Source organism: Danio rerio, chromosome 20 (assembly GCF_052040795.2).
Source record: "Danio rerio strain M-AB ecotype USA chromosome 20, GRCz13ab, whole genome shotgun sequence".
Classification (NCBI taxonomy): Eukaryota; Metazoa; Chordata; class Actinopteri; order Cypriniformes; family Danionidae; genus Danio; species Danio rerio.
In genome coordinates this window covers 15,408,168-15,433,233 of record NC_141040.1, presented here as the reverse complement: position 1 = coordinate 15,433,233, position 25,066 = coordinate 15,408,168, and the positions used below count along the sequence as shown (strand labels likewise).

The 25,066-nt window shown below is 41.2% G+C and overlaps 2 protein-coding genes across 7 annotated transcripts in view; one reads left to right on the top strand and one right to left on the bottom strand.

The window, feature by feature from the left end:
• dlgap2b (discs, large (Drosophila) homolog-associated protein 2b) overlaps nt 1-25,066 on the top strand; it is a 309,310-nt gene that overhangs the window by 226,742 nt on the left and 57,502 nt on the right. For 3 of the 6 annotated variants that reach the window (NM_001442641.1, XM_087297888.1, XM_087297887.1), the window contains 2 exons: nt 14,990-15,025; nt 22,764-22,823. In NM_001442641.1, coding sequence (NP_001429570.1) covers nt 14,990-15,025; nt 22,764-22,823 — 96 coding nt within the window. Of the gene's footprint in view, nt 1-14,989; nt 15,026-20,507; nt 22,709-22,763; nt 23,637-25,066 lie in introns of those variants that run through there. The other 3 variants (XM_087297891.1, XM_087297892.1, XM_087297893.1) reach the window with 2 other exon arrangements.
• Nucleotides 8,895-14,080, bottom strand: LOC147832162 (uncharacterized). Its single transcript, XM_087298062.1, has 2 exons — nt 12,580-14,080; nt 8,895-12,279 (listed from the first exon to the last, which is right to left on the bottom strand). Exon 2 carries the CDS (start codon nt 12,091-12,093, stop codon nt 10,918-10,920), a length of 1,176 nt encoding a protein of 391 aa, XP_087154188.1. The 5' UTR covers nt 12,094-12,279; nt 12,580-14,080; the 3' UTR covers nt 8,895-10,917.

Below are 25,066 nucleotides of genomic sequence, written 5' to 3'. Positions count from 1 at the left end.
TGTTTTGAATCGTGGGTTGTGATCTGTAGCCTACGAATCACGGATCAACCGTGATCCGTTACACCCCTTGTAAGAAGGGACCTTGGAACTGTTATTCAGCATTCAGATTCAATTGCCTGGTTATTACTCACAATAGTTTTCATCTATAAAACTACTAAACCACAATACTAGGTTATATTCCTACAAAGAGGTGCAATATATTGGTGAATTATGCCAGTTTCTGATTTGTGTTCAGGGAATGAAAATATGTTTGTTTAAAGGTGCTGATGATATTGCAGATGTTCACACGTTTTCAAGACGTTCATTCATTCTATGCAAGTCCTGTGTTTTCTATCACTGGCATGTGTCGATTTCATTTTAAACAGCAGTCAAAGGGCTGTTGAAATGCTGCCCTTTGATATTTTGTACAATTCTTGCATGAATCTCAGGCATTTATTGTAACCTTTGCCTCCTTTGTTGCTGTTAATAATGTTGTTATATGTATTTGCATTTGTTTGTTATGCTAATTCATACTGTAGCAGCTACTTTTTTGTTTTACCATTGTCACTACAGTAAGCAACAAACAATTATGTACAGTATCGTTATGAACAAACAAGGCAATGTGTGTTGTAGCTGTGCAATTTAGATGCCATGAAGATGATTCAATGGGACTTACCAAATTTTTTTAAATGTAGCTTGCTTAAAATGGAAAGCTAATGAAACCACATGCCCCTTTTATTATGAGATGTCATATTTGTTTACAGAAATGTATTCAGGAAAAAATAAGAGACCACTTTAGTTATTACTGGTTATCAGGATTTACTTTTAATAAGTATAATTCATGTACAGAATACAAACATTATAATTTTTGGGGGAAAATTCTATACTGAGCATTTGTTTTTTTGCGAGTAAATGATTTTTGAAGACATATTAGTAGTTTTTAACAGAAAACACTAACCTTTTGTCCAAAACATGTATTTATTAATAGCAAATTCTGACAACTAGTATTAATTGAATGGTCTCTTGCTATATGGGTGGAATTAATAGATATGGAACAATGTCCATATCAATGTCCAGGGGTTTAATGTTCTTAATTCTTAACCACCAAAATTTTCTTTAAAACCTTTGTCATTCACTCACCTAGGCTGTTTGCTCTGTGTTTTTAGAATGATTTGAGGCTGAGTAAATGATCAGGTGTTTATTTTATTGGTCATGTGATGCTTTAAAAATGTTATATGTGCTTCTCTTTCCAAATTAACTGTGATATTGATTTTTTTTTCAATGTACACATGCCTTATGTATTTTATTTATTTTCAGAGAACTTTAAAAAAGCTGAAATGATTAACATATATGACATGGACTGCACAAGTGTTTCTAATCATTTGACATCAGAATTTCATGTGGGATCATAGCTACACTGCTGTGCTAAACGAATTGTTTAAAAGAAGAAAAAGAGTGAACCATTTTGAAGATATGTTTCTTTTTTAAGCAAACATATTACCACAATAGGCAGATTTCAAAAACAAATAAAAAAGAATACTATAAATGCATACACCTCTCAGACTTTTTAATTGAAAGTTTTTTTAATCTGCATACATTAAAGTGCTCTATTATGTTTTGTTCAGGCCTGCAAATTTCTTTTGAATGTCTCTTATATAAGCTGATGTCCATCCAAGATCAAAAAACACTCTAAATTTAAAACCAGGTAGAGTCTTTTTCCATTGGAAATAATGTGTATTAATTGCTGAGAACAAGCATGTCAATAACATGAACCATCATTTCTATATAGGCCTTAGCTTTGGTGCTTGAGCATGGATCAATATGGAGATTGTTTGTGGTCAGGCAAATTTTCAGTTGGACACTACGAGTTATGTCGAGAATGACAGTTTAAAGAGCTTTGGAGACCAAACATGAGTTGTATGAAAATTGGGTTTGTGTGAAGAGCTAAGTTTTCTGCTATTTTCCCCCAGTGGAGGCTTTATAGGTGCTTGTGTGCAACCCCTATGCACTTCACTGGAAATAGTAAATTCATTTTCCCAAAAAAATCCTATTCACAAAAAGAGCAAGCGTGTTTTCTTCATCTTTTTGGTCATGTTTATTTTGATGGTTCGTTTGTTGAATTTAAGTTACATTGCAACTAATTCTCATTAGATTACAAGTATACTGTTAGGTTGGGGTTAGGGTTTAGGGTTAGTGTAAGTTGACATGTACTTGCAAAGTTTCTAATAGTCAGGTAAATGTCTGTTTAACAGCAGTATTAACAGATATTAAGCAGACAGTCTACTAATACTCAAATAGACCTTCAAAATAAAGTGTTACCGTGGGTTTTTTTAAGACACCAGCCCATCCATGTTTTTCTGAATGTGGTGGTTTCCAGTTCTTAGAGAGTAGAGTCCTTAGAAAGTGTTGTTGGGCATCCAGTCAGGGTGCTGTTCAAGAATACTCAGGATCAGATATCCATTGCAGCCTCCATTTTCCACCACTAGCTCATATGAACATCCTCCCTCCAGGTTAGTTGCTCAGCCTGATGGCCTTTGGTGCTGAGTTGATGGCCAAGACACTGAGATCAGGCTAGAGATGGAAGCACCCCTTTCCAGAGAGCTATTTAGCAGGCTAAATGATATATGGAATGCTATGGTTACTAAAGTAACCCTTCGTTCCCCAAGGAGGGGAGCAGAAATGCTATGTAGAAAGCAATCATCTGAAAGAGTATAAAATCGGGCCAATGAAATGCCAATGAGTTGGTAGCATCAGCGTGCACAGCTGGCTTTAATGACAATCAGTCATGCTATAAAGATACATCTAGTGCAATGATTGACATCCTTTTCTAGCTGAAAAGACTTTTACCCTCAAAAGCTAAGGGACAATCATTGTGGCGAAGAAACGTAGCATTTCCGTTTTCCCCCTTGGGGAACGAAGGGTTACTTTAGGAACCGTAGCATTCCCCTTCGGATGGGAAACTCCAATGCCTGGTGAAATTCATGCCCATGAATCGCATAGCCTAGTCTGATCGTACGGATGAGCCATTGCAATGGGCTGGCGTGTGCTAACCAGGCAGGCAGAGCCCTCGCATGTAAACCCCCCCACGCAAGATCGCTGACGTGCCAGCGGTGAGGCAGCGTGGAGTGGATGGGCTCGCCCGAGGAGTGCTGGGGTCCTGCGGGAGAGTGTGAGGAGGGGCTGAGAGAGGAAGAGAAAGGAGACCATTCTTTCGTGCTCTGTAAGCCATTGGCGAATGCACCGATCCTGCAAGCTGGAAAACATGGCGTCCCAGACTGGCAGTGTTTGGGCTGTCACAAGTCTTATGTTCCCGCCGGTAGATGACTTTACCCATCGCATCCGACTGCTCCTTCACCGCGGTGAACTCCTGAGTGAATTCACCCACGATGTCGCCGAACAGGCCAGCTTGTTATATGGGCCAGTTGCGAAAGCGAGCTTTTTCAGCATTTCGCAAATCTGCCAGGTTAAGCCAGAGGTGGCGTTCTTGGACCACTAATGTGGCCATCGACCTTCCCAGGGCACATGCAGCCGAGTTGGTGAAATGCATAGTCAGTTGCGGTGCGGAGCTTATGGAGCAGGCCTGGGTCGGAACCACCCTCGTGCAGCTGGGCCAGCATCTGCGCTTGGTAGCGCTGGTAGATGGCCATAGCGTGCAAGGCGGAAGCAGCCTGGCCCACAGTTCTGTAGGCTCTGGCTCCGAGGAAGGCAGATAACCTGCAGGCTTTAAACGTGAGCTGGGGCAACCCCGCCAGGAGGAGGCGCCACACGAACATAAATTGACAGCAATATCAAGCTGGAGCTGGGGAATCGCCTCATACCTCCTGGCTGCTCTGCCATCGTGAGTGGTGAGGGAGGAGGTGCAAGCAGATCGGGCAGAGAAAGGTGCCCTCCAAGACTGTGTGAGCCTACTATGTACCTCCAGGAAAAAGGGGACGGGGGGGTCTAGAAGGCTTAGCCTTTTTAGTATCCTCCACCTAGCACCCATTTAGTCAGTCTGGCCGTGGAGCTGGGGGATAAACCATCTCCAACCCCACAGCCGATGCAGCCAGGGAAAGCACGGCTAGCATATCCGCTTCTAAATCTGTGGCCGCGCTCGCCACCTCGGAGGGAGGAAGCGGGTCCGGATCCTCGTTGGATAGTGACTCCGACTGTGACACTAAGATCTACCCGAGTGCCAACCGCAGGGTGGGGGACATCTGGGGTTGGTCGCCCTTTTTCAAGAGCGAGCCACAATCTTAGCTGCGCAAAAGACATGAAATCGCAACGACGTCATGTACTGCCTGCGAGCATTGCATTAACATGCTGAACCCACAGACATGCAACGCAGTGCTCGTGCCCATCATCCGAGGACAGGAAACCACCACATCCAGAATCGCGCAGCCGGACTGACATCTTTAAAAAGACACGCTACATGACCGTGTTGCTCTTTTAGGAAACTTGTTTCGTTATAAAAACCGCTCTTGGAGTACCGGACCCAAAAAACAGGCCAGGGAGAAGAACCCAGCTCGACCGTCTGCCAATGCATGTACGCGCTCTGGACCAGGAGAAGCTGCTTCTCAATCTCTCTCTGTGTAGACAGCTTGGAGAAGTGACTCTCTCAGAAGCTCATGAAAGGCTTTGAAAGCAAAAAAGAATGTCGAGCATTGCACTAGCTGCGTCTTTATAGCATGTTATAGTAAGTTTCCACATAGCATTGGAGTTCCTCATTCGAAGGGGAATGACACATTACATGTTATTACCAGATCAGGTGCCCTTACCCGAATTCACAACTTGATGTCAGGTCAGTGTAGTCTAGTTCTGGGAGTAGTCATTCTATGATCAGGGACACAGGAATATTTAGCGATATATAGGGACTAAGATCTTCTACACCTCAGCCAGTTAGGGCCTTGAGTCAGCTGGACAAAGATCAAGCTCTCACTGTTCAAAGTGTCTCATTTATTAGGTTGGAGCCAACATTTGTCTCCATGATGGTATGGCTCACCATCAAATGCAGTCAGTGTTTCCCAACCTAAAACAATTTACAACTGAATGTTTTCTCATATCAGAGTCTCCTGTGGAAACATGTGGCATCTGAACCTGTGTCCCCAGATGTGCTGGCACCATGACACTGAGAATCTATCATTTCCTTGTGTTGCTCTACATTCAGGTTTCTTTTTTTTGGACATTGCCTTCTAAAGGCAGAAGTGTGCCACCTACTTTTCTTCTGCTTCTCTGGGGTTACACTTGGCTCAAATTGCTGAATGTCCTTCATATTCTTGGCAAGCTCAACTGTGTGGCGCTGTGTGCTCTAACAGCTAATGCTCCAAACACAATAAAAAATCCACCCCAAGGTTGTCCAGCTGTTCTGGGATTAATTTGTTGAAACCAATTGAATCCTTTTTGCTTTCCACAAATCCTACCACTGCTAGCTGTTTCATTTCCTAAGTGAAGCCAAATTAGGCACAGATGCACTGATTTGCATCTGGATCTGAGGTCTGTGCAAATATTTGTTTCACAAACGTGAAAGGTCAGAGAGGACAAGAAGCAAGTTTTGTTAGTTGTGCTTTACTGGCCAATCTGGACCTACTTCCTAGATACTTCTCATTACAGCACCTCCTAATTGTGCCTTGAATTAAGGTTAGCTATATATTGCATTGTGTTGGTGAACCTCAAAGTGCTGGCCTTAGAGGACATTGGTAAAAACTGGAACTGGAACCAGTAAGTGCAAACTTGGTACTGGAAGATTTTGTTACTGTTGTAACGAAAACTAAAACTCCTAAGCATGGTGTAAGCTAGGTGAAAGTCATTACATTTCACCTAAATTATTCAAGGAATCTGGTAATTTCATGCCATGTAGGACATTGAAAGGTCACACCATAAGAGGTGCTTTCTGTTCCATATCACCCCAAACTGATTACTTAGTTCATTGGTTGTCTCATTTTCCATAGAGACCCGACCTGTCCTTCCTAACATAACATATAGTGAACAAACGAAAAGAAGCATCTTAGTTGAAGATGTACCCTTTGTTTCCTGATGGAGTGAATAGAGACGTCTTGATGACCACAATCCTAACCCAACAGCTGAATGCTTAGTTCCTCAGCATAAACCTAAATTAGTGTCACTTAAATATGAGTGGCCTCAACCCCGATTTTTATTGGTCCATTTTTCATACAACTCAGAGTGATTGGTCTCCTAAGTGGAAATCCAAACTTGTCTCCTTTTCCTTGGTCAAGGATCAAGAGTTGATCCAGCTTAGAGGGCCATGGAACCCCCTTGTTTTAGCAGGGTGTTTTCACACCTCTACTTTACAAAAAGTCAGGAAAGTGGGCGTGTCCAGCTCTGTTTAGGGGGAGTGTCAGAGTTGCGGGTCTGTAAAAAATTTGCATACAAATGGAAGTTTCGATTTGGGCACGTGCTAATTTTCAGAGTCAAAACACACACAAACACATGCACGCACACACACACACTCACACACACAAACACACACACACACACAAACACACACACACACACACACACACACAGACACACACACACACACACACACACACACACACACACACACACACACACACACGCACACACACACAGAGGGGAGAAAGACAGTGATTGTGTTTACATGGACATCAGTAATCAAATTATTTGATAAATTATTAAATGGTGGACTTTCACTGCAGTTTAGCTCTTTCAGTCAGGGAATTCATTTATCTATTACACTCTGTGTAATAGTTTGTTCGATACAAACTAACTTTGCAATCTGAAAACACAAAGACCACTGGTCGCTCACTTACCAAATCTGTAGAGACAGGACAATCAACACCAACTAGAGCCGCGTCTTTATTAAGAGGAGACGAGCTGCAAATCCAGATCTCGCAAATCCAGATCTCACCATTTCGAGATGAGAAAAGCTCTTGGGTAAACAATGTTCCTTAGACACGTATTGTTGTCAAGTGTTTTGTGCACTGTAATCCACATTTGAGTCCAGCTGCACTCTCATAGAGGGAAAATGAAAACAAAACCTTCACTACAGCAAATTATAAAAGCAACACTGCATGCTTGTTTTGGCAACACAACGAGGCGTCTCTCTGCCGTCTGAACACTTTTATATTAATAAATATTATTGAAGTTGCACAATAGAACTCGCTGATTGGTTTGAACCAAGTCTTACTCATGCATTACTGCAACACACTCAGAGACATAAGGCACTCGCATGTACAGACGTCCAATCTGCATGCTGGAATACACGCTAAAATCTCATGGCTGTGACACAGCTTCAAAAATTTGTTTCAAACCGGAAGTACGAATTTGCTTAAAATAATGCAAAAACAACCAATTTTAACTTTTTACTAAAATATATGTGTCCCAATAGTGTTTTTAGCAGCATGGGACACATATATGACTGTCAACAGCTCAAAAAATGTTTTGGTAATTAGTGACCTTTTAAAATTCACATGGACATCAACTTCAGCTTGGTTTAGATTGCTTAGAGATTTTTAGACCCACACAATGTTCGAGGTTACAGAAGTAACCCTTCATTCCCCAAGGAGGGGAACTCCAATGCTATAGGTGGATTTCATCTAGAAAATCCACATATGGGAGGATTCAGTTCAGAAGCCGCTTGTCTGAAAGAGTATTGAATGGGCCAATGCATTGGCAGCGTAAGCTTGTGCAGGTGTGCTTTATTGCCAATTATCCCAGCATATAAGCACACGTGGAGCGAGCAAACGCCATCCTTTTAAGCTGAAGAGACTTTTAACAGCTAAGGGACAGTCATTATGGCGATTATAGCATTTCCGTTTCCCTCCTCGCGGAAAGAAGGGTTACTTCTGTAACCTCGAACGTTCTCCTTCGCGTGGGGAACTCCAATGCTATAGGTGGATTTGATCTAGAAAATCCACGTATGGGAGAACTATGGAAAATGCCACAGAGGAATCTGCAGGGCTCACCTGACGGGGAACTTACTGACAGACAGGGAGGTACACATCTCTCCGTGTTAGGGAAAAATGGCACCGCAAGCGTGTTACAACACCCCACCGAGTTGTTTCCTCAGTCACCAAGGGTTACCTAATACCCTTGAGGAAACCGGCTCCACTCGCAGATTATAAAACCTAGCAAATGTGTTGGGTGTCGCCCAGCCCGCAGCTCTACAGATGTCTGTTAAAGAGGCGCTGCATGCACACGCCCAAGTGGATGCAACGCTCAGAGTGGAGTGCGCACGCACTCACGGGGGACAAGGCTCGCCTCTGCACAAATAAGCACATGAAATGACCTCCACAATCCAGTGGGATAATCTTTGTTTGGATACGGCACTTCCCTGCTGCCGACCGCCATAACAGACAAAGAGCTGCTCAGATGATCTAAAGCACTGAGTACGGTCCACATAGATGCGCAGAGCGCGAACTGGACAGAGTAAGGAAAGGGCTAGGACTGCCTCTTCCGAGGGCAGTGCTTGCAGGGTTACTACCTGGTCTCTAAAGGGAGTGGTAGAAACCTTGGGCACATATCCCGGGCGGGGTCTTAGTATAACTTGAGAAAAATCTGGCCCGAATTCCAGGCACGAGTCACAGACCAAAAATGCCTCCAGGTCCCCGACCCTCTTAATGGAGGCCAACGCGACCAGCAGAGCTGTCTTCAGGGACATCTTAACGATACTGATTCGAATGGCTTAAAGGGATCTGTACACAAGCTCGTGATGACGAGGGCGAGATCCTAAGAGGGCATGAGAGGGGGGCGAGTTGGATTAATTCGCCTAGCGCCTCTGAGGAACCGGATGATGAGGTTGTGCTTTCCCATGGTGCCACCAGCTACCACGTCATGATAAAAGGAGATGGCAGCCATGTAAACCTTAAGAGTGGAGGGCGACAGCCTGCTCTCCAGTTTCTCTTGAAGGAAAGAGAGCACAACACTGATCTGGCAGGTTCGGGGGTCTTCTCTGCGAGAAACACACACCATTCAGTGAATAGACTCCACTTCAGGGCGTAGGCGCGCCTCATTGAGGGGGCTCTAGCCTAAGTGATGGTATCAACCACCGCAGAAGGTAGGTTACCTAAGTCTTCCTCGCATCTAGGGACCACACGTGGAGGTTCCAGAGATCGGGGCAAGGGTGCCAGATGGTGCCCTGTCCCTGAGAGAGTAGGTCCTCTCTTAAAGGGATCCGCCAGGGGAGGGCTGTCGTGAGGAGGGAGAGCTCTGATATCCAGGTCCGGTTGGGCCAGAGGGGCGCAACTAGCAGAACCTGCTCCTCGTCATCCCTGACCTTGCACAAGAACTGCGCGAGCAGGCTCACTGGGGGAAACGCATACTTGCGTATGCCCCGAGGCCAGCTGTAGGCCAGTGCATCCGTGCCAAGAGAGCCCTCGGTCAGGGAAAAGAACAACTGGCAATGAGCGTTCACGGGGGAAGCAAACAGATTGATCTGGGCCTCCCCGAAACGCGCCCATATCAGCTGGACAGACTCTGGGTGAAGTCTCCATTCTCCAGAGTGAATTTGCTGCCATGTGAGCGCATCGGCTGCACGGTTGAGCATACCTGGGGTGTGAATGGCACGCAGCGATTTCAGCCGCGGACCACTCCAGAGGAGCAGACGGCGGGCGAGCTGAGACATGCGGCGAGAGCGCATACCTTCCATGCGGTTGATATACGCTGTCGCCGCCGTACTGTCCGTCCTGACCAGCACTTGTTGCTGCTCCAACACGCGATTGATATGCCAATGTAGCTGGGCACCTTTCCATAGGCCCGCAGCTGCATGCCCGCAACACACAGCTCCCCAGCCCGTGTTGGAAGCATCTGTTGAGACAACAACATGACTGGACGCCTGTCCTAGAGGCACACCGGCCTGCAGGAACAAGGGTTGTTCCAAGAGCTGAGGGTGCGGCGACACAGCGCAGTGACAGAGACTCGGTGTGTGCAGCATGCCATGCCCCTTCGGACTTGATCTTGAAGCCAGTGCTGAAGTGGTCTCATATGGAGCAATCCGAGCAGCGTTACAGCCGCAGCGGATGACATATGCCCCAAGAGCCTCTGAAAGTATTTCAGTGGGACCACGATTTTGCTGTCGAGCTCCCTCAGACAGTTCAGCAACAGGCGAGCGCGCTCTCCGGAGAGGCGTGCTACCATGGTGACCTAGTCTAGCTCCATCTCGAGAAAAGAGATCCTCTGCACAGGGGCGAGTTTGCTCTTTTCTCGGTTGACCTGCAACCCCAACAGGCGGAGGTGCCGGAACACCTTGTCTCTGTGCATAGTCAATTGCTCCCGTGAGTGGGCTAAAGTCAGCCAGTCGTAGAGATAATTGAGTATGCAGATGCCTGCGAGCGGACGGGGCGCTAAGGCACCTTCCGCGAGAGAGCCCGAAGAGGAGGACCTTGTATTGCCACAGTCGACCTTCGGACGCAAACCGCAGAAACTGGCGGTGGCGTGGAAGAATAGAGACATGAAAATACGCGTCCTTCAGGTCTATGGCTGCTAACCAATCTAGAGGACGTAAGCGTAAGAGGAGGGCAGCAATCTCCTCTCGCAAGACAGGGGCGGACAGGGGGTTGACCCTGGTGAAATACACACCCGTGAACTTGGGGGTCCGTTTCGCGAACTGAATCGCATAGCCGAGTCTGATTGTGCGTATGAGCCACTGCGAGGGGCTGGCCTACGCTAACCAGGCTGGCAGAGCCCTCGCTAATGGCGTCATCGCTACAACCGCTGACGTACCAGTGGTGGGGCAGCGTTGAGCGGGTGTGCTGATCCGGAAAGCGCGAGGGTCCCGCGGAAGAGCTGGAGGAGAGCAATTTGCTCTGGCTCCGCACCCTGACTCCGGAGAGGGGGCTTGAGGGCTGAGGGAAAGGAGACCGTCCCCCCAGCGCCCGTTAGCCACTTGCGGAGCATGTAGACCCTGCAAGCTGGGAAGCAGGGCGTCCCAGACTGGCAGGGTTTGAGCTGTCACATTCGGGGAAGGGGAAAAGTGCTCTTTCATTGATATTTTGGTGGCACTGAAAAGTACCTTTGGGATATGGGCCCCGCCCTCCAGCAGGGAAAGAGCAAGTTTCCTCCTCTCCGGATGGCCTGTCTCATGGACAATTTGCGGTCCGTTTCACCGGACTTAACGGCGCCCTGGGCAGGGGGGGCTGCCGGCTTTCGACGTGCTCGACGTGCCTGCTTTACCGGAGGCGGGGGCGGGGCAGCACTCGTTGGCGGGCGCCCTCGGCGAGGAGCAGCGAAGGTGAATGTCTCGGCGGACGGAGCGGGCTTGCGGTCCCGCCGATAGATGACATTGCCCATCGCATCCGACTGCTCCTTCACCGCCTTGAATTCCTGGGTGAATTCACCGAACAGGCCAGCCTGGGATATGGGCAAGTCAAGAAAGCGAACTTTGTCGGCATCACGCATATCAGCCAGGTTTAGCCAGAGGTGGCGTTCCTGGACTACTAGTGTGGACATCGTCTTCCCCAGCGCACTAGCGGCAGACTTAGTAGTCCGGAGACCATAGTCGGTCGCGGTGCGCAGCTCGTGTAACAAGCCTGGGTTAGACCCACCCTCATGCAGCTTGGCCAGCGCCTGTGCTTGGTAGCGCTGGTAGGTGGCCATCGCATGCAAGGCGGAAGCAGCCTGGCCCGCAGCCTTGTAAGCGCCAGCTCCGAGGAAGGCAGATAACCTACAGGCTTTGGACGGGAGACGGGGCGGACCCCGCCTAGTAGGGGCGCCACACGGGCAAAGATTGACTGCAATGGCACGCTCCACCGGCGGGATTGCCTCATACCCCCTGGCAGCTCCACCGTCAAGGGTGGTGAGGGCGGAGGGACACGCAGCGTGGGCAGAGACAGGTGCCCTCCAAGACTGCGTGAGCCTACTGTGCACCTCCGGGAAGAAGGGGACGAGAGGCTTCGAGGGCTTCGCCTTCTGGTCCTCTATGTAACACCCATCTAGTTGGTCCGGCCGCGGAGCTGGGGGATGAACTATCTCCAACCCTACGGCCGAAGCAGCCCGGGAAGGCACGGCTAACATGTCTGCTTCAGGATCCGTTTTGACGGCGCTCGCTTGCCCGGAGGGGGAGAGCGGGTCCGTATCATCGTCTGACAGTGAAAGCCCACCCTCCGATGCCGCGGAGGACATCTGGTCTCCAGTGTCAGCGAGCATGAGAGCTACCATCTGGTTAGACAGATCACTCCCAGTGCCCGAAGCTTGGATGGAGCGCTTGGAGGAGCGGGAGGTCCGCAAGCCCTTAGGCGGCAGATTATCTCCCGCTGAGACCCTCAGATCTGCCCGAGCGCCTGCTGCAGAGCAGGAGGCGACTGGGGTGGTTCGCTCTTTGATGAAAGCTAGCCGCGATCTCAACTGCGCAACGGTCATGGCATCGCAATGACGACATGAACCGCCCCCGAGCACCACATTAACATGCTGGACCCCCAAACATGTAATGCAGTGATCGTGTCCATCATCCGGAACCAGGAAACCCCCACAACCAGAAACGCACAGTCGGAGCGCCATCCTGAAAAGGACGTGCTGCACGACTGTGTTGCTCTTTTAGGAAAGTTGCTACTATACGCACCGCTCTGGAGAACCGGACCCAAAGAAACGCCAGGTAAGGGAGAATCCCAGCTCGACCGTCTGCCGCCGCGTAGACTCACTCTGGACTGGGAGACACTCGTTTGTTTGAAAGTCGCTGTAGCAGCAAGAGGAACCCTCTTGAACTCGATCAGAAAAGTCTCTGAAGCGAAAAGGATGGCGTTTGCTCGCTCCACGTGTGCTTATATGCTGGGATAACTTGCAATGAAGCACACCTGCGCAAGCTTACGCTGCCAATGCATTGGCCCGTTCAATACTCTTTCAGACAAGCGGCTTCTGAACTGAATCCTCCCATACGTGGATTTTCTAGATCAAATCCACCTATAGCATTGGAGTTATTGGAGTTCTTCACCCGAAGGGGAACAGCAATATACTAAAACTGAACATTTTCAATTGGCCATCTATATGTGAAACTTTTCACTAACTCAATGCTGTCAAAACTCATCCTACTCACAGATGTGTGTAAAGGGCTAAACATGCTGTAATATTTATGGTAGGCCAGTAGATGGTGTTGTTTTGTGAAGAACCCCAGAATACTTTAAGCCTGGCATACTTCAAACAAAAATAAAGTACAAACTAAGTTGGAAAACAAATCTAAAATTCTCTCCACACCACCACCAGAGTGCAGCATCCACTTGGATGATGTGATGGCATTCACAGGACAACAGTGCCAGTGTTCTCACCACACACCAGATATTGGGGGAGTGGAGAGACAGTGATAAAGCCAGTTCGGTGGATGGGGATGATTGGGAGGCTATGATGGGTAAGGGCCAATAGAAGGAATTTTGCCAGGACACCGGTGGTTACACACCTACTCTTTACGAGAGGTGCCATGGGAACATAAAAACAGTGCAGGGTCAAGTAGCATAGCTGGAACAGATGTATACACACCTGTACAATGGTTTGCAGAGAGATTTGAAACACACAGAGGGGTCGCCCCACCAAACTGCAGTACTCTTATGAAGTTATTAAACATTTAATTTGGTGGATGACCATGCCAAATAGAAAGCAATATAAAGATGTGGTGTGTCATGCTGGTGCTTCTCGTTTATCAAACTGTTCAGATTTGTATATGTTTATCGATCAGTTCAACCACCGTCGTTGTTGTTAAGGGATACATACGAGCAGCACATCACATTTACAACCCCACCTGCTATCGCAGGGTGTCAGAAACGAGGTTTCTGAACGTTTGAAAACAGTATATCATCAATCAGCAATTTTAAACTTTTTTCAAGAACTTTGTTTGAAGTATATTGGGATTTTAAGTGCATGCATGTATACAGTCCTGCAGTCTGTCACTGTTGTTTGGTTGTCAACTTCTCACAGATGCCTAAATACCACAATTCCAAATTTCGATTCTGCTTATGGATTTACCTACCTTTTTTTAGTTAAGTTTAATGCAGATCAATCCAGTGCTGTGCTTTTTGCAGTTAAGCCAGATCTGCTTCAGTCATGCTGCATGCTTGTGCATTACAGCTTAATAATTTTTTTTTGCTTTTTTATTTATCACTGAAACTCTGAATCAATAAGAAACCCAATCAATAAGCAGAATCAAAAAAAATTGCAATTTAAAAAAAATAAATAAATAAATAAAAATGTATATATGTAACACATTTTTAACGGTGAAATGCTGAAAAAAATAACTGAACATATAACAAATAAACATTTAAACATTTTTAAATCATTATAATGAAGTTTTAAATGTAAATCTTAATGGTACCATAATTTTGAGGAAGATATAGAAGTGATCTGGGAAAGATCACTTTCTACAAAATATAGATGAAGAGTTAAAGACTCGTAGCTTTAGCCCTTAAAGCACACTCTAAATCAATTATTTATAATTTGTGTTGTTTTCTGTGTTTAATTTCAACATTAGAAATGTATATGCTTGTTAAACTTGCAAGTTGTTTATATTGTTTATATATTTCACAGAACAAATGTGATAGAAACAAAACCTACTAGATACATAATGACAAGCATTCAAAATCCATCAATAAAAATCCTAAAAAATTAAGAAATGATTTAAAGATTGGGATTGTAAATATGACAATAGACAGCAACAGGCGTGTTAAGCTGAACAAGTAACATTTAATTGCTGATAAATAAATAAATAAATAAATAAATAAATAAATAAATAAATAAATAAATAAATAAATAAATACAATTAATAAATACAATTAATTAATAAATAATGTAATGTACGTGTTGACTTTTTAAACCTACTTTTAAGTCAGGTTCTAACATACCTAAATAATTTTCACAATGTTTTTTTTCTGCTACAGCTTAGAGGCCAAACACTAGCAGCACCTGCACGAAATTCTTTGTGAATTCGCCTAATCGTGATTGTTTGTTTGCTGTTAATTTGTTTAGCGAGTGCATGACACAATGCATGATTCAGGGACAATGTTTACTTATTTTTTTTCTATTTATTTTAAAGTTCCCTCTTACTAAGCTATTACCCCTTTTGTTTTCATTTTAGGGGCCCGTAGCTTAGCTGGGGGGCGTAGACTATACGGTAGGTCTGACAGGCCTCCTCTGAAATATACCTGTTGTTCTTCATTTCACATCATTGTTTTGTCTATTTTCATTTTATATACAAAGACGTGATACTTATTTGTATCAAAACACTTGCCCGGCACCTATTTGCCCCTCAAAAATATTTACACTTTCTAAGAATATATTACATAAAGTTTAAAGACTTTGTTTTAGCCTATTTTGTTTTAACCTCATGAGGATTTCTTTGTCTTTTGTAAACATTATTATTATTATATTACTATTGATTTTTTATGTTTAATTTAATGTTTGATTTGTTATTTGAATTCACAGGGGATCGTGCATGATTTGAGCATATAAATGATGTAATATAACAGTGGTCTGTAGTAAAATTCTTTGAAATTATTAATTATCAGCTTCGAACAGCAGAGTGCAGCAGTCTGGAAGTATAAATTCTAGCAATTTACTCCAAAGGGAAATTGATTTCAAACTTTTTGTGCGCTATGAGGATTTTAATTAACGTTATGTGCTTTAGTTGATCATGAAACAATGGCTGTTTCTCAATTCCAAGATTGCAGAGAACAGACTTGGGTTTTTGTGGAGGACGGTCTTGCTAGGTGTCCTCGGAAGAACGAACTCAGGAGACCACAAGGGCAGAGAACGTGTCCTGTGAGAAATGAGATGCTGCGTTCCTTCTGGTGGTCACATGACCTTCACGTGTTTATCATAGACTATTATTTAAAAATTACAGCATTCTTACAACGAGTTATTGTTTTTTCACTTTTCAAAATATATAATATGCATAAAACATTATAAATGTACATTGCACAATACAAATAAAATAGATTTTTATAGACGAATTTCAGAAAACAAACACCCTTAATGTGTTTATTCCTTTATTAAGATGTTTATGGTAATGTTTATATTCATCATTTCATTTAGGGAAACTCCTGAGGTAAATAAGTGATATCTCTGAAATGTAATAATAAATCTATATAAAATGCTGCGTGTCCCACCTTCAGTCGCAATGACTTCTGGGATTTCTAGAGCAAGTTTGGTGCTCAAGTCTCCATCAGTGCGTCCTCGATATTAAGAACACATCCGGGAAGTTTGACGCGTCCTCTGTTCTTGCGTTCTTGAGTATTGGAACTGAACTTTGGCAGCTGATGATGACGTTACACGAGAACATGAGGACACAATAATGCTAAAGAACGCATATTGAGAAACAGTCATTATTTCAATTTCTTAAGGAGACAGTTCACTCAAAAATCCACATTTTGTCGATCAATTACTCTTTGCTACTTGTATACAAACCTATTTGAGTTTCTGTGTTTTGTTAAACTAAAATTTCCCAGTACTGGGTTGCGGATGGAAGGGCATCCACTGTGTAAAACATATGCCGGAATAGTTGGTGGTTCATTCCGCTGTGGAGACCCATGATAAAAAAGGGACTAAGCTGAAAATGAATAAATGAATGAATGAATGCATGAATGAATGAATGAATGAGTGAATGAATGAATAAATGAATTTTGAACACAAGGGAAGATATGCTAGAAAGCAGCATCTATTGATGTTCATAGTTTTCTTTTTCTCGTTTTTCTTTTCATGTCAATGGCTGCAGGTTTCCAACATTCTTTAGAATATCTTGTTTTGTGTTCAACAGAAAACAGAAATTCATAGTCCTTCAAAGTTAAGAACCACTTGAGTGTGAGTACATTTTTATATTTGGGTTGATTTTTTATTTGGTAGACTTTCTTCTTTTAGATGAACAGTCATGGGTGCGTTTCTGAGAAACCATGGTTAGCCAACTAAAGTCGCAAGTTGCGTGGTTACAAGCTTAGTTTTTGTTTTGGCATTTCCCAAATGTATTGTTCCAACACGCATTCAAAATTTTTAAATGTGTGTGCGTTTAAAAAAAATATAATCTGCAAAAAAGAAATTTTGCGGTTCTTCTCTAAAGAAGTTGTTACTCGACCCCGTTTAGAGTTTCAATTTAGGCGTTTTACGTTATAACTAATGGTTCAACTATGGTTCAAATGATGGATTTGCGACAGAGAACCTACACGGGGAAACACTTGTCACTACAACGTTCTTTTCCCAAACGATGCATCACACTAGGATAGTTCCTCCTCGAATAAAGTCATTGTTTGGGAAACGCCCTTCAGAGTAGTTTTAAATTTAATTATGGTTCTTCCATGATGTATAATGGTATTTACCTTTTTTGAAACTTCAAAAATTTTTTTGTAAAACTAATCCATACACCACCAGGAGTTTAACGCATGTCTTATAAAGTAGATCGATGGGTTTTTGTAATTTTACCTTAAAATTTTTTTGTCTCGAATAATGACTTTCTTTGCTGATCTCTGACTTGATGTATGACGTATGACCTAAGACACATTTGTACCGGATTGCCAAAAATTGCCAACCCAACTAGTTGGCTAAATTCTAAATCCCAATGGCCAAAAAAATGCTAGAAAAAATACTTCCAGAATGGCATCGCAGAAATAGTAGATGCACTCTTAAGACGATATTTTACAAAAGTAAAATAATTTTTAAAACTGTTTTCTATTTAAAATGATAATTCATTTAATTTATTAGTTAAATAATCTGAAACTACTCAATACATAAAACAATAAAACACAAGCTCTAATCTTTAATAAAATCTGTAATAAAAGAAGCATAGGTGATGGTTCGAACTACTAACCTCAAAACTATTGAGATTGATGGCGTCTTCATCAGGATGTCATGTGTGGAATGATGTAATTGACTGTAGTTTTGATGACATTCACTCTGCATTCATGGGGACATCGCCACTGTATGTATGTATGTATGTATGTATGTATGTTGAGGACAAATTGGTCACGCAGCTCAAGCTTCAGACGAGAGGTCACTGAGAGGTGAGGTGAGCCAAACTCCACCTCCAGACACTGCTTCTGGATCAGCCTCTTCTGATGGACTGCACATCACTGAGAAACCCATACTGTACTGATCTCCATTCAGCTCCCAGCTCCTCCATCACATCATCAACTCATTAATTCACTCATTCACCAAATGTCAACTTACAGGCATATACACTTAAAAAACAAAGTTGACTCAACATACAATTTTAAAGCAACAAACTTCAGGAAATTTTTTGAGTTTACATAACTTAAATCGAGTCGAGTAGAGTACATGGGTTTCAAGTTCAACTCAAAAATGTCGCGAAATTTGTTTCCTTAAAATTTCAAGTTTAGTCAACTTTGTTTTATTAAAGTGTAGGTGCAGAAGGTAAAAACATTTTATTATGTCTTTTTAAAGAAAAGGATCCAGGATGGTGGACAAATTGTGTGCTTAAATTTACCAACAAACATGAAAAATACAACTAAATAAAGAAATAGCAAGTTCTGTAATTAAAAAAAAGAATAATAAAATAATAATATCTTGGTACATAATATCTTTATCTCTTGTTTAACCTTTTATCCTTTTATGTTTATGTTTTGGTCTAAATATTAACAAACGAACATTTAGAGCTCATAAATGTATTATCACACACACACACACACACACACACACACACACACACACACACACACACACACACACACACACACACACCCACACACACACACACACATATATATATATAGTTGAAGTCAAAATTAATAGCCCCCTGAATTATTAGACCCCCTGTTAATTTGTTTCTCCAATTTCTATTTAAAGGACAGAAGTTTTTTTTTTCAACACATTTCTAAACGTAATAGTTTTAAAAACTCATCCCTAATAACTGATTTTTATCTGACATGATGATTTGTCAAATATCATTTTATTAGATATTTTTCAAGACACTTCTCTACAGTTTTAAGTGACATTTAAAGGCTTAACTACATTAATTAGGCTACAGTTAGGAAGGTTAGGGTAATTAGGCAAGTTATTGTACAACGATGGTTTGTTCTGTTGACTATTAAAAAAAAAATAGCTTAAAGGGGCTAATAATTTTGCAGTTCAACTGCGTGTGTGTGTGTGTGTGTGTATAGTCATAATTATTAACAATAATAATAATTATATGATAATTTTAAAGTCAAAATTATTAGCCCCTTTGAGCTATATATTTTTTGACTGTCTACAGAACAAACTGTGTCTACATCATTATACAATAACTTGCCTAATTACCCTATCCTGCCTAGCTAACCTAATTAACCTTGTTAAGCCTTTAAATGTCAATTTAAGCTGTATTGAAGTGTCTTGATAAATATCTAGTCAAATATTATTTACTGTCATCATGGCATAGATAAAATAAATCAGTTATGAGAAATGAGTTATTCTTTAAAAAGAAATAATAATAATAATAATAATAATTATTATTTATTAGAAGAAAGTATCAGATGGATTTTAGGGTTTTTTGCATCTAAACTCATATAATAATTTATAGTAAACGCTAATGCTATGGTTTGGGAAACCATTTTATGGTAAATACTTGAAATAATTAGTTATTTCAATTCTATAGTTGTTATGTAAGGGATAAAGTACATCCAGACAGTTGTTATTACAGAATAAAGCCTGAAAGGCTTATTGGCAGCCTTGACATAAAGCAAAGCATGGTTGTATAAGACTGAAGGCCTTTATTCTGCTGAAACAACCACCTGGATGTATTTTATTCTACTTATTACACGTCAAAAAAAGACACAAACATTGTTCTGAAACATAATAGCTCATTAACTCTTTAATTAAAGTTAAAAACTGACAGAAATGAAAACAGCTGAATGGAGCATACACTAACTTATGTGTTAATCAGTCACAAGATGGAGCCAAACCGACAAAAACAGCAGCGGAGACAGACAAGCATACAGTGCTCAGCATAACTGAGTATGCCCCATTTTGAAGATCAATATTTGTATTCATTTCTCAGTGAATATAGGCAATGTATTTTGGTGCATTTAAACAAAACAGATTTATTAAACAGATATATTTATTAAAATTATATTTTTGTCACCAAAAATATTTATAAATTAAAAGAGAATACAATTACATACAAGCAAAGTGTTGCAAAATATAGATTATAACATACAAAATTTCAACATTTTTTTTCTTATTTTCTTTTGCTTTGCTTGATTTTTCCTATTTAATCTAATTCATATTTTCCTATTGTATGTATTTATAATTTTTCTACAACATATACATTTGGGTGTACTAGTTTTTGGACCGTTGTCGTAAGATATTTTGTTAGATAAGCTCCAGATTTGGCTTCAGTACTGACTAACCTATATACTGTAAAATCGATATATTTGTATGGGGTGGACTTATATATGCTGAACACTGTAGATATGGATGTGAACATATTCACTGACTGTCAAAATTCTATTGTAAAACTTGATATGATAACGTTAGTCTCATTAATTAAAGTCAATTAATTTTGGAGATATTTGTGTGTGTTTTAAAAAACAAACACACACACACAGAAATGTTTAATTTCAAGTATATTTGTCAATCAGACCATTAGATGACATATTTATCCCTGTGTCATACAGTATCATCTTCATCTTCATCCTTCATGTCATGCCTCATCCTGCGCACTGTCAGAGCTCATTCACACACGATACGGACGAGCAGGCGGAGCGTTCAGGATCAAGCCACGCTCTTACTGGACTCTTCAGAGAACCAAATGACTCTATGGTGAATCTGGATCTTTTTTCTGGAGGCACGGGAACTCAAATCTGACCCTGAAACCTGCAAACCACTCTGTGTTTTAACTGAAGTTTCCTTTTTTTGTTTTATGTACATTTAGCAATACATAGCTACTTATGCACAGATTTCATCTCTATATTTTGATTCTTTTTTAACATTTATTATCAGAAATTAAGCAAAGGTAATTTTGTAAAAATAATACAGTATATATTTTCATAGTTTACATTTTAAGTGTACATTGTGTATATTATTCAAAAACTATTTGAAAATACCAGTTTGTTTTTGCATTAATTTTGAATTTATGAATTTGTACTTATGAATTTGAACTTATTTATTTATAATTACTTATATTTCTCACTCTATTGCATTTATTCTTTGAAATTGCCTAAAATATTATTTAAATGTAATAATGGTTTGGTTCTGAATGAATTTCTTGCTATGTTTTTACAATATGCTGACACTTTTTATAGAGGGTGTATTATATGTAATGGCCACAGGAGGCCATACACATGTGAAAAAGAAGTACTCTTAAATTATTGGACGTACATTTGTTATGTATTTACAAAAGTTGACAATATTTACAAACACTGTACTTTTGGACGATACACTCACCGGCCACTTTATTAGGTACACCTTATTAATACTGGCTTGGGTCACTTTTGCCTTCAGAACTGCCTTAGTCCTTCATGGCAAAGATTCAACAAGGTACTGGAAATATTCCTTAGAGATTTTGGTCCATATTAACATGATAGCATCATGCAGTTGCTGCAGATTTGTCCAAAGCACATCCATGATGCAAATCTCCCATTCCATCACATCCCAACAATGCTCTATTGGATTAAAACTGGTGACTGTGGAGGCCATTTGAGTACAGTGAACTGTTTGTTATGTTAAAAACCAGTTGGCATTGTTATAAAACCAGTCTGAGATGATTTATGCTTTATGACATGGCATTTAATCCTGTTGGAAGTAGCCATCAGAAGATGGGTACACTGTGGTCATAAAGGGATAGACATGTTCCGCAACAATACTTAGGCGGTGACATTAACACGATGCTCAATTGGTACTAATGGGCCAAGAAAATATTCCCCAGTTAAACCACCACTGCCAACCTGAACTGTTGATACAAGTTGATGCCAAATTTTGACCCCACCATCTAAATGTCGCAGTAGAAATCAAGACTCATCAGACAAGGCAACTTGTAGCCTCGGTTTCCAGTTGATACCTGGCAAAAGTGGCACCCGGTGTGGTTTCTGCTGCTGTAGCCCATCCGCCTCAAGGTTGGATGGGTTGTTCATTCAGAGATGCTCTTCGGCATACCTCAGTTGTAAAGTGTGGTTATTTGAGTTACTGTTGCCTTTCTATCAGCAGGAATCAGAATGGCAATTCTCCTCTGACCTATAGTATCAACAAGGCACTTGTGCCTACAGAATTGCCGCTCACTGGATATTTTATCTTTTTCTGACTATTCTCTGTAAACCCTAGAGATGGTTGTGCATGAAAATCCCAGTAGATCAGCATGCTTGGTTTGAACTGTAGCAGATCATCATGACCATGTCTACATGCCTAAATGCATTGAGTTGCTGTTGTGTAATTGGCTGAAATTTGCATTAACAAGCAGTTGTACAGGCATATCTAATAAAGTGACCGGTGAGTGTATATACAGAAATCTATATGAAATTATTTTGTCTGTATGCATTCAAAAAGTCTGCTAAAGTGTACTTATTTTCACTTAGTAGTGAGAAAACCGCTGAGAATTATTGCCAAACAATGTGCCAAAATCATTTGGCCAAAATTTTTTTCAGCCAGCAGTTCTTTATTCATAACTAAATTTTCTGGCCTGTTTATCACTTTAAATACCTGTGACTTCATAAATGTATGTGTCTTTATTCGTTTTCAGCAATATGGCACCACAGACTTGATTATGGCTTGATTATGATTTTTAATGAAGATATCTGGATAATCAAACTGCTGGTGTCAGATTCAATAGTATTGTTTACAGCTTAAAATGTTTTGAATTAATATAAAATGTTGTAAAACAGTGTGCAGTGACTGTATTTGATTTATTTAGGCTCTACTAATGATTTTTGTTCTTTCAGGGATCCAGTTTCGTCTCCCTACTGCCTGTAGTGCGGATCGAACAGAAACCCCCACCCCAGGTAAAGGCACACATACCACTGAAATCACACTGAGAAGCATCATGTTTGGAAGCGTCATGTTCACACACACACTCAGATTTCCATGTCTCTCCAAACTCATATGACCTTTTCTCATGGAGCACAAAATCAAATGCCAAAGTCTTGCTTTTTCAGTCAATGAATATGCATGGTGATTCAAACAATCCATGCCAAAAACAGAACCAAATGTAAAGCAAAATAATACATGGTGACAAAACAAAACAATGCCAAACAAAAAAACAACAACAAAACATTAACAGCAAAATCAAGACAAAACAAAAAGTGACAAAGGCGAAGCAAAAAAGCAACATTCAAAGGCAAATCAAAACACCTAATTGAAGCCAAGCAACAAAAAGGAATGCAACGAAACAAGCAAAAGGAAAAATTTGCAAACTGAAATTTGCAAATTGAAGTCAATTCAAGATAAAGCAACAAAGCAAATTAAAAATTAGCAAATAATTATAATAATAAAACATTCAAAAGAGAGAAAGAAAAGGAAAACAAGTCAACAGGTCAAATAAAAAAGCTAAATCAAGGTCAAGCAACAAAAATGAAAGCAAAACAAAATGCAAAATTAAAAAAAGCAAAGCAAAGAAAAACTAAAATTAAGCAAAAAAATTAAAAAGCTGCAAGACAAAACAAAGGAAACCAAAGCAAAAGAAATACAAAACAATTAAAGCAAAACACCAAAGTCAAGCCAAACAACATGAAAGCAAAGCCAAGGAGAACAAAAATAAAGCAACAAAAACCAAAAGAACAAAACAAAGCAAAGCAATGAAGTGAAGTGAAGCAACGAAGCAAAGGAACAAAGCAAGCCAAAATAAAACAGCAAAACAAAGCAACGCCAGTGACACCTGATGCTCAGCTTGTCTTCTAGTGAACGTCTGTGACTGTAATGCTGATATAGTTCTGTACACACATTATAAGAAAATATCTGCTCTTGAATCCTCTGTTTTACTGTCTCTTATTATGCACCGCATGCACCGTATGGCTGATTTTAGTTGAGACTGAACATCTGTTGTTGATTAAACAGTCACGCTAAAAGTTTTATAAGCCATTCAAGCTGCATTTAAAGTGCAGAACACACAGCTAACCACATGCACTAATAAACAATTCAAGATTTCAGTTCACAACCTCATGTGCCATACACAAATTTGGGCAAAACATCTGACACATTAACACAACGATAAATATGTTAATTTGTAATCAGTGTAAAATTAGTACTGTAGATTGGTAGAAATTAGTTCACTGATGTCATAAGAGACGGAAATCTCACTATATGCAGCCCTAGGCTATAGCTACAGAAGTTTGTGTTTTTACAATGCGCGTCATGTTTTTACTGGTAAATACACACACAAATAAACACACCTAAACTAATATAAATCATTGACCACTACAGAAAAGATGTCCATTCGAATTTTTTTAATGGCATTGTGTTTGTAAGGATTTGGAGTTTGGTTTTAAGATGTACTAAAAAACTGAAAAGGTTTTCCTTTGCTATTTAAAAAGAATTGTGTAATGATGGCAATGTTGAACCCACAGGTTTTGAACCCACAGATTTATGGCAATGACTAAAAACCAACCCAGGCTCAATGTATATACATGCCTCAGCCTAAAGTTTTGTAGAACATAAAAGAAGTTGCTCTGGGTACGTTTCGTTGATGTTTCAGATAACATATCCACTAGAGAGTGCTATCTACATGTTTGTGAATCTGAAATACTTAGGTTACGTTTTGTTGTACGTTTCTTATACAAGTCATTCTTTTACACATTCAATGCAATTCAATTCATGTTTATTTATATAGCGCTTTTACAATGTAGATTGTGTCAACGTTGATTTACATAGAAGTTTTAGTAAAGTCCAATTTTCAGAGTTGAAGTTCAGTTTAGTTTTCAGTGTGGTTTAATTTTTACTGCTGAAAGTTCAAACACTGAAGAGCAATATCATCAATGCGCCGTTCCATAAGTCCCAAACCACAGGTGTCAAACTCCGTTCCAAAAGGGCCGCAGCTCTGCACAGTTTAGTTCCAACCCTAATTAAGCACACCTGATCAAACTAATTGAGTCCTTCAGGCTTGTTTGAAATCTACAGGTAGGTGTGTTGGAGCAGGGTTGGAACTAAACTCTGCAGGGCTTCGGCCCTTCAGGAATTGAGTTTTACACCCCTGTCCCAAACCAAGCAAGCCAGTGGTGAGGAAAAAAATTCACCAACTGACGAAGTGACA

Bases quoted from the DNA above. Each gene is read 5' to 3' on its own strand.
- LOC147832162 (XM_087298062.1), bottom strand. From the start codon at position 12,093: ATGGTAGCTCTCATGCTCGCTGACACTGGAGACCAGATGTCCTCCGCG.